General features: G+C 33.8%; 1 protein-coding gene across 1 annotated transcript in view; it reads right to left on the bottom strand.

Annotated features, from left to right (window-relative positions):
- Positions 1-16,082, bottom strand: part of Tyr (tyrosinase) — a 78,817-nt gene that overhangs the window by 43,992 nt on the left and 18,743 nt on the right. The window contains exon 3 of the mRNA XM_010633721.2: positions 10,582-10,729. Coding sequence (XP_010632023.1) covers positions 10,582-10,729 — 148 coding nt within the window. The remainder of the gene's footprint in view (positions 1-10,581; positions 10,730-16,082) is intronic.

The raw sequence follows: 16,082 nt of genomic DNA, 5'->3' as shown, positions 1-16,082 counted from the left end.
AACCATTCAGGGTTGGGGAACTCAATCCGGGCCTTGCAGCCCGAGGTCAGTCTGCATCATGGGTTCAGCCATCAGCTTACTGAGATCAGGGGTCTTGCCTTCTAGCTCTGTCTGAGCCCCCATCCTAATGGTAATTATACTATATTGAAAAGTTTGTTCACTGCAGACATGTTCTGGGCTGCTTCTTGATTTTAATTTAATTTAAATGGTTTAAGAGTGATAGACTAGTGACTACCACAGGTGGTCAGCTTCCAAGTTGTGCTTGATCATAATGTGTTGCTGATTGTACAAGTTGGGATAAAGGATTGTGGTTGATTTGATGAGCTGTTTTTTCTGATGTTATGAAGATGAGAATGTCTGTGGGTCATTAAGAGACCCAGAAGCTAGGGCGCAACTATATCAGGAAGATTTGGGTGATAACCCAGAGATTAAAACAAGGACAGCCCGACAACAAAAATAAAAATGAGAAAACACTTAAGCAAGACACAAAGACAGACTTCTAGTTCACCAATGGCAAACAGTAGGGCAAATGAGGATGAAAAGGCTGATAGTGAACCACCAGGACACCCTGAACTCAAAGCACAGGAAGTAACAAAACAGATCAATCAGGCTCTAGAAAAATTCAAAACAGAAATAATTTCCCAGATAACCATAGAGATGGTGAGAAAAATGAAAGCCACGATTCGAGACTCTAGAGCAGAAAATGACAAAAAAATAGATGAGCTAAGGGCCATGATAGAAGCCATGAAGGCCCAGCATAAGAAAAATATGGAAACAATGAACACTCAACACAGGAAAGAAATGAAATCCATAAAACAGATTCAAACAGATATTCAGGAAATTAAACATTCCATTGAAAGTGTATGCAACAGAATAAAAGAATGTGAAGACAGACTCTCAGATATAGAAGATAAGGTGGCAGTCAGTGACTGTGAAAAGAGAGATCTCTTAAAAACAAACAGTAGGGGATCATGAGATATCAATCCAGCAACTCCTAGATGAAGCAAAGAAGAATAAAATGAGACTGATAGGAATCCATGAAATAGCAGGAGAAAATTCAAATGATTTAAAAAAGCTGTTCACAGAATTAATGACAGAAAACTTCCCAAACAGAGAGGAAGAATTTGAAATTCAGATAAGTGAAGCATATATGACCCCCAACTAGCCACAATAAAAAAAAATCTACACCTAGACATATAATAATCAAGATCCCAGAAACCCAACAGAAGAACAAAATACTACAAGCAGTAAGAGAAAATAAACAAATCACATGCAAAAGAAAGACCATCAGAATCACAGCAGACTTTTCAACACAAACCGTTAGGGCAAGGAGAGCCTGGAGTGAGATATTTCAAGTCCTAAGAGAGAACAACCTCCAACCTAGACTGATGTATCCTGCAAAACTCTCTTTCCAAATGGATGGGGAAATAAGATACTTTCATACAAAGAACACCTGAGAAACTACATGAATACCAAACCAGCACTACAAGGAATTCTAAGCAAGATCCTAGAAAAAGACACTAAAGGCAGTAACACCATGAGGCCCAACAGAGCAAATCAAATAGGCAAGGCAAGAAAGTAAAAGGAGAAGGTGAAAAAGTAAAAAGAGTCAACAAAAGGCCAATAACATGACAATAATAAGTCAGTACATATCAGTTATAACCATCAATGTCAATGGCCTCAAGTCACCAATCAATCAAGAGAAATAGACTGCCAAAATGGAATAAAAAGCAAAATCCAGCAGTAAAATCCAGCAATGTTGTATACAAGAAACACACCTAGTGCAAAAAGAAGCCCATAGACTGAAAGTGAAAGGATGAAAAACAATTCTCCATGTGACAGGAGCACAGAAAAAAGGCAGGGGTAGCAATCTTATTTTCAGACAAAGTAAATTTCAAACCAAAACTGATTCTAGTATTATTGATGTCAGATGGTACTGTATCATACCTCTGTGAATGTAAAATATCTTGTAACTGCTTTATAATACGTAGTAGGGACCGTGTTTTATCAGACCTATTTTTAATGATATTACTCTAGAATATTCTCTTTCCAGATGATGATTAAGAGCTAATTTTAAAAAATGGTGCCAGGTACCACAACAGCAACAGAACTTTGCTATTTTCTAGGTATTATTCTTTTCTTTGTTTTTTTGTTTTTGTTTTTTTAATGGAATGTGCTGAATGTCTATAATTTTGTTCAAATGACTGCAGAACCTGGAAAAGCTGTTGCTGCTATTGATGCATAACACAGCGCTATTGTTGGTCTTTTTATATAAATATAAATATATGTATACATGCATATATATATATACATACATTATATACATTATATATATATATATATAATTTGAATATTTGGAAACTTTAACTGTGCTGTCAACTTTGGAAAAAGTTATCCCAATTTACTGTGTTGAGTGGGCATTGTACAGAAATTGACAGCCATACTGGTCTAGAAATGTTAATTTTATTTATTTATTTATTTTCCATTTGTAGAGGGGTAACACACTGTATTAAATATGTAAAGTCATATCTACATAGGTTTGATTACAGAAACTAATGAAGTATTCTCTAAATAATGAAAAAAAAAAGAATAAGATAAGACTACAAGAGCAAGAAGCAACTTAAATATGTTCAGGGACCATTTTCATCTTCAGAATTAAGGATTATTTTAATCTTACATCATTTCCTTTTCTCTTTTACTTTCCTTTTAAGATTTATTTTAGGATTTCCTATTTTTAATGTTCATACAGAGATTTCTTTAACTGAAATACTGAATAGTCTCTCTGGTGTGAAAAACTATAATAATACACAAGATCCTAATGAGATAATTAATAATGTGAAATAGGAAGAAAAGGGCTAAAGGTGTAGGGAAAGTGGGAAGGGTGGGTGAAAGGTAATAAGGGAGAGGAAAAATATGAGAAATTGAAAAATGGAAATAATGTGCTTGTAAATGGGGAGGGGAGGGGGTGAATGGTGGGCAGGGACAAGGGGAAAAAATGAGAATCAAGACCTATCATGTAAAGGTACAGGATCCCAATGATGAATGTAACTGTATTGTATACCTGGATTGTATCAATAAACTCAATAAAAAGAATTTTAATAAAATAAACCTTTTTTTCCTGTTTCTTATTTCTCTTAAGTGATCTCTTGTCCTATTTCTACTTTACTTTGCCATCTCAGTTGTAAAATCTTGTGTCTAATTTAACATTTCCAATACACATTTTGTCATTTTTTTTCTACTACAGTTTGAGTTAGGATTAGAATCCTAGAAACCTGTTAATTGGTTGAAATAAATCTCCCTAAAATTCATATATTGTAATTCTAATCTTCACTATCCTAGAATGAATAAATAGGTTCTTTAGAGGGGAAGGAAGTTAACATAATGTCATTAGTGTGAGTTCTACTTAGGTATGACTGATATTTTTAGATGAGGTAGATATAGGACATAAACACACATGTAAAGCTGGCAGGACCCAGGGGATGGTCTACAAACAATCTGCAAACCAAGAAGAGGGGCCTCAGGAGGATTCAGCTTATTTTGGTCCTGGCCTTCAATCTTCCAGAACTGTGCACAAACATAAGTTTCTGCAGTTTAAGCCAGTCTGTGGCACTCTGTGATACCAACCTTAGGAAGCCCATAGACTACTGCACAGATAATGTAAATATATAAAACAGAAAATGTGCCTTAACCACCTCCTCCTGAACTGGTGCAGTGACAGAACTAACTTACGGATTCTCAAGTAAGATAGAAGAGAGTTTAAATTTACTGTCATTCGATTAGTAGTCCTGAACTTTTGGTCACTCTACAATCTTTCTGAACCTCAATCTTTAGATCTTTAAAAGGATATAATAAGGCTTATGTAAATCTTTTGCCAATAGGGAGGAGACCAGGAGTTAAGGTGGAGGGGACAGAAAGAAAGGGGACATAAAAATAATTAAGATGTGTTATGCGCATGTACTAACTCCCCACAGTAAATGTCATCATTTTCTACTGCAAATGTACCAATAAAAGTAAAAATTTGAAATTAAAAAATATTAAGAATGAAAACAGATGGTATATATAGAAATGTATAGCATCTTTGAGATGAAAGAAATAAAAGGAATAAGAAAGTTGCTGCAAAGTTCCTCCTCTCCATTGGGCTTTTGATTTTAAATCTCAAAAGTTCTCTTTTGGCAGTTTTTCCACTTTTGCTCGTTTCTTTCTGTGTCTGTTTTAATTTCCAACAACATATTTTCAGATATCCTTTATCTTTAAAAATACTAAAAAAACCCTCAAATTATCATTTGATCCCATATCTTTTTCATGCTTCCCACTCTTTGATCCCTGTTTTATTAAAAGTTTTAAAAAGTGTTTCTCAGAACCCATTCCTGTCTGGCTCCTAACTCTTTCGTTTTATTGAATCTGCTGTTGTCCAGTGCACAGCCACCTCAGCTCTCAGATTGAATAGGTACTTTTCTCTGTTCATTTTGTTAACTTTTTAAGAGTACTTGATATATCTGTTCACTTGTTCAACTGTTTATATTACTGTCATCTTTCATTTGAATTAATTAGGGTATTCCATATCCCTACTAAAATTCTTCCTCCAACAATCCATCTATCACAGCAACCAGGATAAGTTTAAAATGTATCAATTTTCTTAAAATTATTTCAATACCTAGATACTACAGTTGGGATAAGTGTTCCAAAAGGTCCATCTGTTAAAGGCTTAGTCTTCAGCCCATAGCACTGTGTGTGCGTGTGTGTGTGTGTGTGTGTGTGTGTGTGTGTGTGTGTGTGTGGTGGTGGGGTAGAACTTTTAAAAAGTGAGCCTAGAATGAAGTCTTTAGGTCATTTGAAGACTGGCCTGCAAAGGGAATTATTTGACCCAGCTCTCTTACTCTTCTCTTGTTGCTTTGCAGCCAAGGAAGTGGTTTTGCACCATTGTGCATTCCCGCTATGATGTGCTGCCTCACCACCACCTCAAATTAGCAAGGTCAACTGATTGTGAATTGAAACCCCCAAAACTGTAAACCAAAATAAATCTTTCTTGGAAATGGAAAACTGATTATCACTCTGGACTCAAATAATTTAAAATCTTTCCAATTGCAGTTAGAGCTCTGCTTATCTCTACAACATCATTTTGCATCAAGTTCCCTTTGTTACTGGCTTTAGTTTTTCCAAACTTGAGCTAAGGTAAGTACTTCTCCATGAAATCATTAATTTCTCCTTGCTATTTCCTGAAACCTGTACTCCAAAGAATGTCCTCCAGTTGGCTGCTTTTTTAGTAATGTCAGTGTCAAGTTCTAGCTCATGTCCTCAGAGAAGACAGCTATAACAAGCCTTTCTCAACTAAAACCTTTTCCCAAGTAACTCTTTATCAGCATATATTTGAAATCATATGCTTAACTGAATTCTTCACTTTTCTTTCCTGGTTTCCTTTAATATCTGCCATCACTGCTGCAATGTAAGCATCTTACTGGCAAAGACTTTGTCTTATAATTGTGTGCTAAGAACAGTGGCATGAATTTATAAAATATCGTATTAATAATCAAAGGCACAACTTCAGAAGATTAGCACCACTTCATGGCTGGCAAAAGGAGGATTAGGAGAGAATAAATAGCATGCTAGAGATCATATGGATAGATGTCACAGCTTTGAAATTCTAAATGAGGCATGTCTGATTTTAAAATCTGTGATCTTAATCATATGATTTATTTCCTGCTAATCTCTTGATTTCTGACCTTTTGATTTATTCTCTGTCCCACTTAGATCTGATATTTGGTGCTATTTCAGCAGTTCTGACCTTTGGTTCTCTAAATAATTATGATGAGGACCTTTCCTATTGTCATACTACTTTTGCTTGCCTTGGTTAAATATCCCACTGTCATGTTAAATATTCTGTACTACCTCCTGAAACCTCATATTCTTCGCTCTTTCACTTTCCAACAAACTCTACCTTTGGGCTGTTCACCCAGTCTGTGCAAATTAAGGAATATTGATCTGGTCTTGCAATTGTCTTTATGATTTAAAAATTCAGCAAAATTGAGCAAAACTCAGATTTCTTTCCCCTTCAGCCTGTGTGACTCTTATGTTACCAATATTTTAACTTGAGCAGTTTAATTTCCCAGGTACTAAAGCCCATTTATCCTCCAAGAGTTTGGAGCTTTCCCATATTGTTGAAGAGTCTTTAGGTTATTAATTACAGTATATGTTTTTTTATTATTTGAGAGAACATCTTTAGATTAATATTTTACTACATAACAAAATACTATTGATAACCTATCAGGTGGCTAATTATTTCAGAATTATCAATTATATGACACTTTAGTCAAATAAGTATTGAAAAGTATTTAATGAATAACTCTTATATGCCATAGTCTGTTAAGTATCAGAGACAATCAACACATAGACCCTATTTTCTGAAAGAGATGGATAAACCCATGAATCAACCTAAAAAATGAAAGTTAGCCTAGGAGCTAAATATAACAATAAGAAAAATAGCTGTGGAAATATGGGCAAATGTGATTTTAATGGCACGACTGCTACTTGTTCTAGGATATTCATTCACTTTCAGATAAAATATTAGAGAATCTGGTCAGAGTCCAACAGTATGAAAAGAAATCCAGACAGTCAGGTCCCCCTCTGCCATCCCATCTGATGAGAAGAGCAGACTTTAAGACATTTCTCTGTTACCTGAGCTCAGCTCCTAAATAACTGTGAGATTTCTGCCATTCTAAGCAAGTGTCAACCTCGCAGTCACCAGCAAGGAAGCAATCTGCTGTTCATTCCCGAAGCCTCAGGGAACTGCCTTGCTGCCATGCTTCTGCTTGGGCAATTTCTGTGCTTCCAAATTGGCAAGGCATTTGGTTTGAAGGCATGTGGGTGAGGTACATGAGGGAGGAGCCCAAGGGAAGCTCGGAGAGAAGAGGGGAAGTGAAGCTCACTGGCAAGTTGAGACAAGGAGTCATTGCAGGAGATACAATTAATCTGTGGTTTAGGAATGAGGCAAGCTAACCACTCCTGAAATGTATTGCTTCAGATTTGCATCTAGCTGGGATTTCCACAGACTCAAAATGGAGAATCACTAAAGAGTTATCAACACTATAGAACAATTAAAGGTTAAAGAGTACTGGGTATGCTTTATAAAATCCCCCTATACTCTTGCATCTATGAGGGTTAATCTTTGTACAATAGCCTATAGATTATAAAGTGTAAATTCTAATTCCTTTGAGGAAGGTACAATGACTACAATCATCTTATAAGTGAGGAAAATTAGGCTGAGAGATTCAGTAACTTTCCCAAGATCAAATAAAAATGATGAAGCAGCGCCAGCCCTTGCCCATGGCCTTCTCAATGATACTCATGTTTCTTCTCTTGCAGGATTTCTCTTAACACTTAGAGCTTGGGGTTAGGACACTGGTGACTGTCACGTCCTCTGCTTTCTGTGTCATCTCACTTGGTCCCTCAAGTCACTTAGTTACACATATCTGGACTGGGACATACTTGGCTGAAAAAAAAAATATTTAGAGTTGGCTGCATCCTCACAGTTTAATATGGCGTATGATACATAAAAGCTATTTAATATTTATTCAATTAATATTTGAGTGAATGAGTGCTTTGTGCCGAGGTGTGCTTGCTCTTTTCCCATGTAAACCTTCTCAAATGGTTAAGTGCAAAGGTAAATGTTTATAAAGCTCCTTTCAACTGTTCTGACATTTATCCTCAGCATACCGCCTAGCATCAATCATTTATTTCCTTCTTAAGAAAGATGTCAGCATAAAAACTACTTTATACCTAAAAAGTACCAATAAATTCAATGAAGAAAAAATCCCTACTGGTTCTACGTCTAAAACTTTAAAATGGAAACACTGCTGATCACCATGTAGTTAGTATAAGACAAATTAAATGATATGAAAGTGAGACCTAGATTTACAAGGGCTAATATTTCCATAAGGGAAATTTGAAGACCTGCAGAAATAAAGAGGTGGTTAAAGATACTGCATGTGGCACCCTCACCATCAGTGGGCTGTACAAAGTGAAAACTGTTGCTGGACAGACAATAATGCAGAACATGCCCAGAATATAAAAATATAGCACTTTGAACTAAACTGCCTAGAAGAATTCTTCATTCAGTCTATCTGAAAGAGATAAGACTCAGAAATAGATATGAATCACCAGCAATTACTTTAGAAAAATAGAAAATAGACATAATCCTAAGTAGGTATAACTTCTGTAGTCAAATGATTTCATATTTCCCTCACTCTTCTGTTTGCTTGTTTGTTTATTTTGGGGAATTATTACTATTGCCTGTGTTATTACCAATTGCAAAAAATAAAAGATAACAAAATAGAAAAATGAAAAGAAAAAGTTCATGCTGAATCCTATCAACCAGATAAATGAACATATTTATTAATTCCACTCCTCACCTCTATTAATAGACACATATACACGTGTTGCATTTGAAATAACATGTTTAATATTCTATTCTATAAATTTGCTTTTTAAATGATACACAATACATATTTAAAACTCCACAATTATAAATATACATCATCATTATAATGGTCACTGTACTGAATTTTCATTCTATGAAAGAGTTCACTAAAAGTATTTGGAGTTCACTTTATAAAAGGATAGTGGAGAACATATTTAAACTGCATTTCCTAGGTAGTTTGCTAATTAAACAATGCAGTCGGACACTTTAAATTCTTCATTTATTAATTCAGCTAAACATCATGTTCTTGACCTTATGTTAAGCACAGCAAATACAAATAAAAGATAAGAGAGATATGTGTTAATAATTCAGAATCTTGTTAGATAAACAAAAAATTGGACAATTACAATGCAACATCTTAAGCCCTATAGAAAAGGGCAGGACAAAAATTCTTGAAGACACCCTAAAAAAAGGAGTAAGGAGAGAAAGCTGTAAAGGAAGATAATGCCTAAATTATCTCTTGACTTCTCCATATTGGTGGAACCCTGAGATGCAGGAACACTACTTAGCTCTATTAGGAAAGACAGAAGTTAAATTGTCTAGTGAGTGCTCAGCACATATCAAGCATATGAATGTTGAATGAATTGATAAAATAACACAAAAGAAACCTTCCCAAATAACAATGTCACCAGTGACATAACTTTTGCAGAACCTCAGCCCAAATAACATACCATATTCCTCTTCAGTTCCCACTCCAAATATCATCTAAAACTTCTAAGCTTTTGGGAATAACTTACTTGTTTATTAACAGTTATTTAAGTTGTCGGTGAATAATATTTATTATAGCTTCCTATTATACAGTATCACCTAAGTATTATTTCTAACACTCCTCATAATCTCACCTTGTCACAAGATCTCCATTATATAGACCTGAGGCTTCATGGCTGAGTGACCAACTATGGATATGTGAACCTAGGTCTACCTGAAAATTTAACCCTTTCCTACACTGTGGTGCTTATGGTTCACAAACAGCATTCAGTTTGACATCTTAGTTGATTTCCATAAATTTTATGTTGGCCAAAATAGGTTTAAAGACTCCCATTTTAATGAGCAAAGGAACCTTCAGAAAAACTACAAAATGTATCTAAACTTACAGGAGTATTCACTAACAGATTCTAAACATTAAAAAAGTTTTTCTTCCACTGGTCCACATTGTCCCTAGCCACTCTCAACATCTTGTTATGTCTGGCAAAATTCCTTTTGTGCTAGAAATTAGAGCAGAAAATCTAGTTTGCCATTTAGGGACCCTACCAACTGACCACCTTCACCCAAGCCGTCTTACTCTGGTACATCTGTTTGCTTCAAAAATAGGACCTAAAGAGACCTTTCAGAAATAGCCTTCACACTCAAATTCTTAAGAAATAATAACAGCTCTTTATTCTTTCAAAAACGTAGGTCTTGGCTGGGTATGGTGGTTTACGCCTGTAATCCCAGCACTTGGGAGGCAGTAGAATTGCTGTGAGTTTGAGACCAGCCTGGGCTATGTAGTAAGTTCAAGGTCAGTCTCAACCACATAGTGAGACCCTATTTCAAAAAAACAAAACAAAATAAAACAAAATGTAGGTCTTTCTATATTTTTATTAAGCTTAAATGTTTATATAGTCAACTACTGTGTCCCTGGATTTGCTCTTAATCACTTATTTCTGCAGCCTTTAACAGGCTTATGTGCTGGAGTCACATCATAACTCATCAGGAATCAAACAATTTCCTAGGAATTTTATATTCCCTGCCTCAGGGCCATCTGTACCTAATGGCTATTTAGTATCAGATTATAAAAATTCGTCTTTGCCCCAAGGTAAAACAAACTGAGTTGTACTCTGCATTCTAACAAGATCTGGTTGAGATGGGGACTTCAGCAAATTATAACCTTAATTGGGTTCTCCTTTTTCTTATCCTACCTCACCAAATCCCTCATACTGTTTTCTCTTTACTAAAGCTTTTCTTTGATAGATAACACATTTACATTCAAATCCTTATCTTAGTGTCTCTGAAAAAAAAAAAAGAAAACCATAATTCACTAGCTTTTGTGTGATAACTAATATCACTTTTGATAGACATCCAAGTTTTCATTTAATATACACATAATTTATGAAGAGGCATCGACAAACCTGTCAACAAATGCATGATGAAGAAGAAAAATGGGGTCGTTGGCTGATCCTGGTACTTGGGACATGGTTCCGTTCATATAGATGTGCAAGGCATTGTGCATGGTGCTTTGTGAGGCATCTGCTATCCCGGTAACTGGGCTAGCAAATCCTAATGAGAAAAAGTAAATTGAAAAACATTTAGTTTACCTAATAAAATCTAAATGACTATCTCATTAGGCTTACGACTACAAAGGAAAGCCTGATTCAAAATAAAATCAATACAAAAATTCATTGTGCTTTGGAATTCTTTATGTTTTACATACCCACTGAATATTCAATAAATCTTGGTGGAAATGAGTAGTGTTCATTTGGGTACAACTAAGGGCTAATCAAATGGAGCAGGCTGAACCAACTTGTGCTCTCCCTTCTTTCTTCTATGTATTATTCCTCATTTCAATACCTGGTTCCAGAGAAAGCACAAAATTTGTGACCTTCTATGTTGTAATTTATCTTGGACAATCCAAGGGCCAGCAGGTCATATGTTTTTAACTTTGCAAAATATTCATTTTATAGTTTAGGAAATTTATTTGCAAAGATCATACCAAGCCCTGATTTCTCTGTGAATTACTCTAAGAAAATATATTTCTCTCCTCACTGGACTTTCTTGTATATATTTCTTGCAAATGAATACACATGGCATTTACTGTGCAGGCATTTTCTAAGAGTTTGACACAATCTGTTTGTTTGTTTGTTTTTTTGATACCAGGGATTGAACTCAGGACCTCATGCTTGCGAGGCAGGCAGCAGAACCACTGAGCTAAATGCCTGGCCCTGACACAATTAATTTTACATGATATTCAAAATGATCATATCAATTAGACATGTACATTATCACAGACTTGAAAAATAAAGACAGGACAAGGAACATATATAAGGTTACAATGAATTGAAGCTAACTGTTGAACAAACCTTGTTTTATTATGCAGCTTAATCTCTTAAATGCAATGATTTGTTATCTTTTCTGTGTAATAATAAATCACATGTCATGAAGGTGATGTTCTTATAGCAATGGTCTTCAAGTTTTTAATCTCTGAGTAGCACTAAATAAAATTTTATAACAGCATTTTATGTGTGCTCTCACATCCTTTCAAGGAGGCTCCAAATTGTTTTAACTATAATTATAAATAATTTCATAGGACATAATTCAGGGATATTACAAGTAGTATAAGATTTGAAAAATGCTAATATAACTTTAAAAAATGTAGACACCTCAATATTTGATGCTCATCACCATGCATATCAAAAGTATTTATGATTAAATACTTAATAGTTTCTCTGGTATGAAAAACTACAAATGTAAATAAGATTGAAATTGTATAATTGATTATGTGAAGTAGGAAGAAAAGGGTTCAAGGAGTAGGGGAAGTAGGAAGGGTAGGGGAAAGGAAACAAAAGAAAAGAAAATACGACAAAATGAAAAAATGGAAACAAAGTCTTTGTAAATAGGGAAGGGTGGAGGGGGTGAAGGGAGCTCAGGGGTATGAGGAAAAATAAGAACCAAAATATGTCATGAAAAGGTACAAGATTGCTAAGATGAATGTAACTGTACTGTATACCTAAAAAGTACCAATGAGAAAAATACTTAAGCAAATTTTTATAACTTGGAATTCTGTGCATTTTTCTTTTACACTGACTTAGTGTTTGTGTTCTCTTTTCCAAAGAACTTGCTATATATTTTAGGATGGATTTTTAAAAAATGAGCACATAATGATCTAAATATAATTCTTTCAGTTAGGCAAGAGAAATAAGCTTAGGTTATCTCTTATGTAATACAGTGGTAATAATTGATACTAATATGAAATACTTGAAAATTGGTAAAAAGTTAAATTTTAAATATTCTCATCCCCAAGATATGTTCATAATATGATAGATAAGTTAGTTAGCCCTTTAGTCATTTCCTTATGAGTTTATAAGACAACATGTCTTGTTACATACTGTAAGTATAAATAATTTTTGTCAATTAAAAAATTAGTTTGTTATACTTCTCTGTAACAAAGGTAAGTATATAAGCAAAATCATTTTAAATTTATGCAAATACTAGTTTAATATAGTTAGCATTAAAAATGTCAGTATAGCACAACTGATTAAAACCACATAAATATTCTATAAAATAATATTAAAAAGTAAGTGAAATTTTATTGAACATGTATTTCTTATATCTATATTTATTGGTACATTTTGGATATATAATACAGTTACATTCATCATTGGGATCTTGTACTTTTACGTGACTTAGCTTGGTTCTTGTTTTTGCCCCATTCCCCTAGCATCCCTTCCCCCCTCCACCCTTCCTTATTTACAAAGGCTTTGTTTTCATTTTGTTCCTCTTCTCTCATTTTTTCTCTTCCCTTTTACCTTTTCCTTCCCCCTCCCATTTGCCCAACACCTTTAGACCTTTTCTTCCCATTACAAAATAACAATTATACATTTTGACCCTTATTTACACTTTTAATTTATCACACCAGAGAAACTATATGGTATTTATACATATGTGTCCTATTAATTTCACTTAAGAGGATGTCCTCAATGTGCAACCACTTAGCTATAAATGTCTCTAGTTTCTCGTTCTTTGTAGCTGAGTAGTACTCCATTTTAGAAAAAAACCACATTTTTATCCATGAATTTCTTAATGAGATTGATTAAAATGGTTAAAATTAGTGCATATATGCAGGGATGATCGATTTGTACTAGAAGAATAGGAATCCACAAAAATTCTATTCAAAATTTTAAAAAATACTAAGAAAGTATTTTCACAAATAAAATATGGCAATAAGGTGATTTTTATAAGAATTGTACTTTATTATTTCAAATACTCTTGAGTAAAATATTTCAAAAATGATATATTTGAGGGTGAAAATAAGCTTTCAAAACCTAATCCTTCAATGATAACCCAAAATTCTTTGATGAAAGCATATTATATGTTATGAATTTATTTATAAACTATCCAACTGGTGAGAAGTTATTAAAATCATCCATTTGAAAATAGTGGGGCTAATAATTTTGAGTACTCTGTATGTTTGGCACCATGGAAGTTTTTTACCTCTTCAAAAAATACACTATATTGGAAATGTATATGCTTTTCTTCTAAAATGTTGGAAAAGGGAAATTGTGAAAAGTGATAAAAGAATATTCAACAATTCAAATCACATTTATTTTTTTAAAAAGCATAATTTTATCTGATTTTCCAGAGTCAAAACTTCAATCTCTCATGTCTCTGTATTTTAAGGCAAACAAATGTAAGATAACTCAAAATCTTTTCTTTGTATATCCAAAAGTGCGTCAGGAATACGAAAAATATATTTTTTCCCTCATAAGACACCTTTCAAGAGGTCCACTCTTGTTTTTTTCAAGTAAAAAATTCTGCAGATTAAAACAATATAAAAATGAAGAAATTATTTTCTATTTTATTTTTCATTCAATTCATATTTTTGGTTGGTGAAATTACTACTTAAAAAAGAGAGGGAAATGATTACAGCAAAATCAGTTATTTGGATTTTGTTGTCTTCTGGAAGAAGTCCAAAGGATATTCTAGGTACTGAGTAATAATAATTACATAAAACCAGCTTTTCAAACATCTTTAATATACATAATCTTAGGGCCACTTGTAATAAAAATATAATTTTTCCAAATTTAGAGATGAGAAAATGCAAATTTAAAGAATGTAAATAAAACGTCTAAATTCGTATTAGTAATTGGAGAATCAATGAATTGAACACAATTCTGACTGGTTCCAAAACCTGTGCTTGTGTTCATTTCTGTCAGAGTTGAATAACGTCTACACCAACTTGCTGACACACCAAGGAAAATACTTTTTCTATGTTCCTGAAATAAATCTGTGGACTTGCCATTTTCAAAATCCACTGAGTTATACAAAGGTGCACAGTGTGCTATTGTCTCACTCTTGTTCAGAGATTTCCCACAGATAGAAAGTCTAATAAGTCAGGAGGGATCTTATTAGCAGCTACAAATGCCAAAAGTGACTCAAAGTTCTTTGTGAAGGGCAGTGACAGCACCCACATCCTCTAGTGTCTTGCCTCTGTTGTGTGCTACATTCCTCTGGGAAATTTATAAACATGTTTCCGGATGGATGACAATGGGAAATTTCAATTTGCTGATCCATTTTGTTGTTTTCTCTTTCATTTCTTCCCCAATGCTGCCCTGGAGAATTCTTGTTTATGTGTTTTTTTTTAATACTGATGCTCATCTCTGATACCTGGAGACTTGGATTTAATTGGTATAAAATGGAACTCAGGCTCTTAAAATTTTAAAACACCCTAAATGATTCTTATGTGCAACCAGGGTTAAAATTCACTGTGTTTTGCTAAATTGCTCCTCATCCTTTCAATCTGAGCTCATGCTTCAAAAAACTTTACCGCTGAATATATTATTTCCTACTTGCAAAAATTTCCTCTCCTATGTTTTGACAGTCTGAAAAATATGTTTCTACCTTCAAAATTCACACCAACAACTTAGGCTTTAAAATATTTCTTATGATTAGCTGCTATATCCTGTTTCCTTGAAAATAATATTAAAAGTTGAACAACTGTCATATGACAGACACTAGGCATTTTCTTAAATATTGAAAATTATTTTATTCTTTCTAGGAGGATGTGTCATAGATATTGCACTTTAATTATGCCTGCTAGATTTGGGGTGTGGAAAGATACATAGTTAAATTTTCAGGCGAACAGAACACATTTAATTTAGTCAATATAATTTGATTTGAACCCTATTTTTAAAATCTTTTTAATATTTCATGTGATTCAGAGATAGAATTGGAGAAAAATAAAAAATGCAGAAAAATGCATATTAGTGCACCTAAAGATTTTTTAAAATCTTAGACATTTTGACTTATATTTACACTAATTTACTTCCCTAATGTGCAACTTAATTGAGGAAATATAAAATGTACAGTTTCAGAACCAGACAATGAATTTAGAATGTTGTATTTAAGGGCTGAAAATTTTTAAAAGACTCATGATTTAAACTACTTACATCAGAAAATAAAACTGGATATAAAAAAATATCTTGGTAATAAAAGAATCAGTGGTAACCTTGGTAATTAAATGAAGCAGAGTTTCGGGGATAAAGGAACCTTTTTCCACTGTTGGTGGGAGTGTAGACTGGTGCAACCATTGTAGGAATCAGTATGGAGATACCTCAAAAAATTAGTAGTAGATATCCCATTTGACTCAGTTATTCCCCCACTGGATATCTTCCCAAAAGAATTCACAAAATCATACCACAGTAATATGTTCACATCCACTTTCAGAACAACACAGTTTGTAAAAGCTAAAATTTGGAAACAGCCCAACTGCCTATCAACCAGAGACTGGATAAAGAAGATGTAGTTTTTTATAAAATGGAGTACTACACCATCAGAAATAATAAGGCACAAATTCCCAATGATGGATGTCATCATATTGTATACTTAAAATGTACTTACTGATTTACTTAATGAA

The sequence above is a fragment of the Fukomys damarensis genome, unplaced genomic scaffold, assembly GCF_012274545.1.
Source record: "Fukomys damarensis isolate Sample0158 unplaced genomic scaffold, DMR_v1.0_HiC HiC_scaffold_16, whole genome shotgun sequence".
NCBI classification, from domain to species: Eukaryota; Metazoa; Chordata; class Mammalia; order Rodentia; family Bathyergidae; genus Fukomys; species Fukomys damarensis.
Note: the sequence above shows the minus strand (reverse complement) of the source record. Positions and strands in the feature narration are given on the sequence as shown.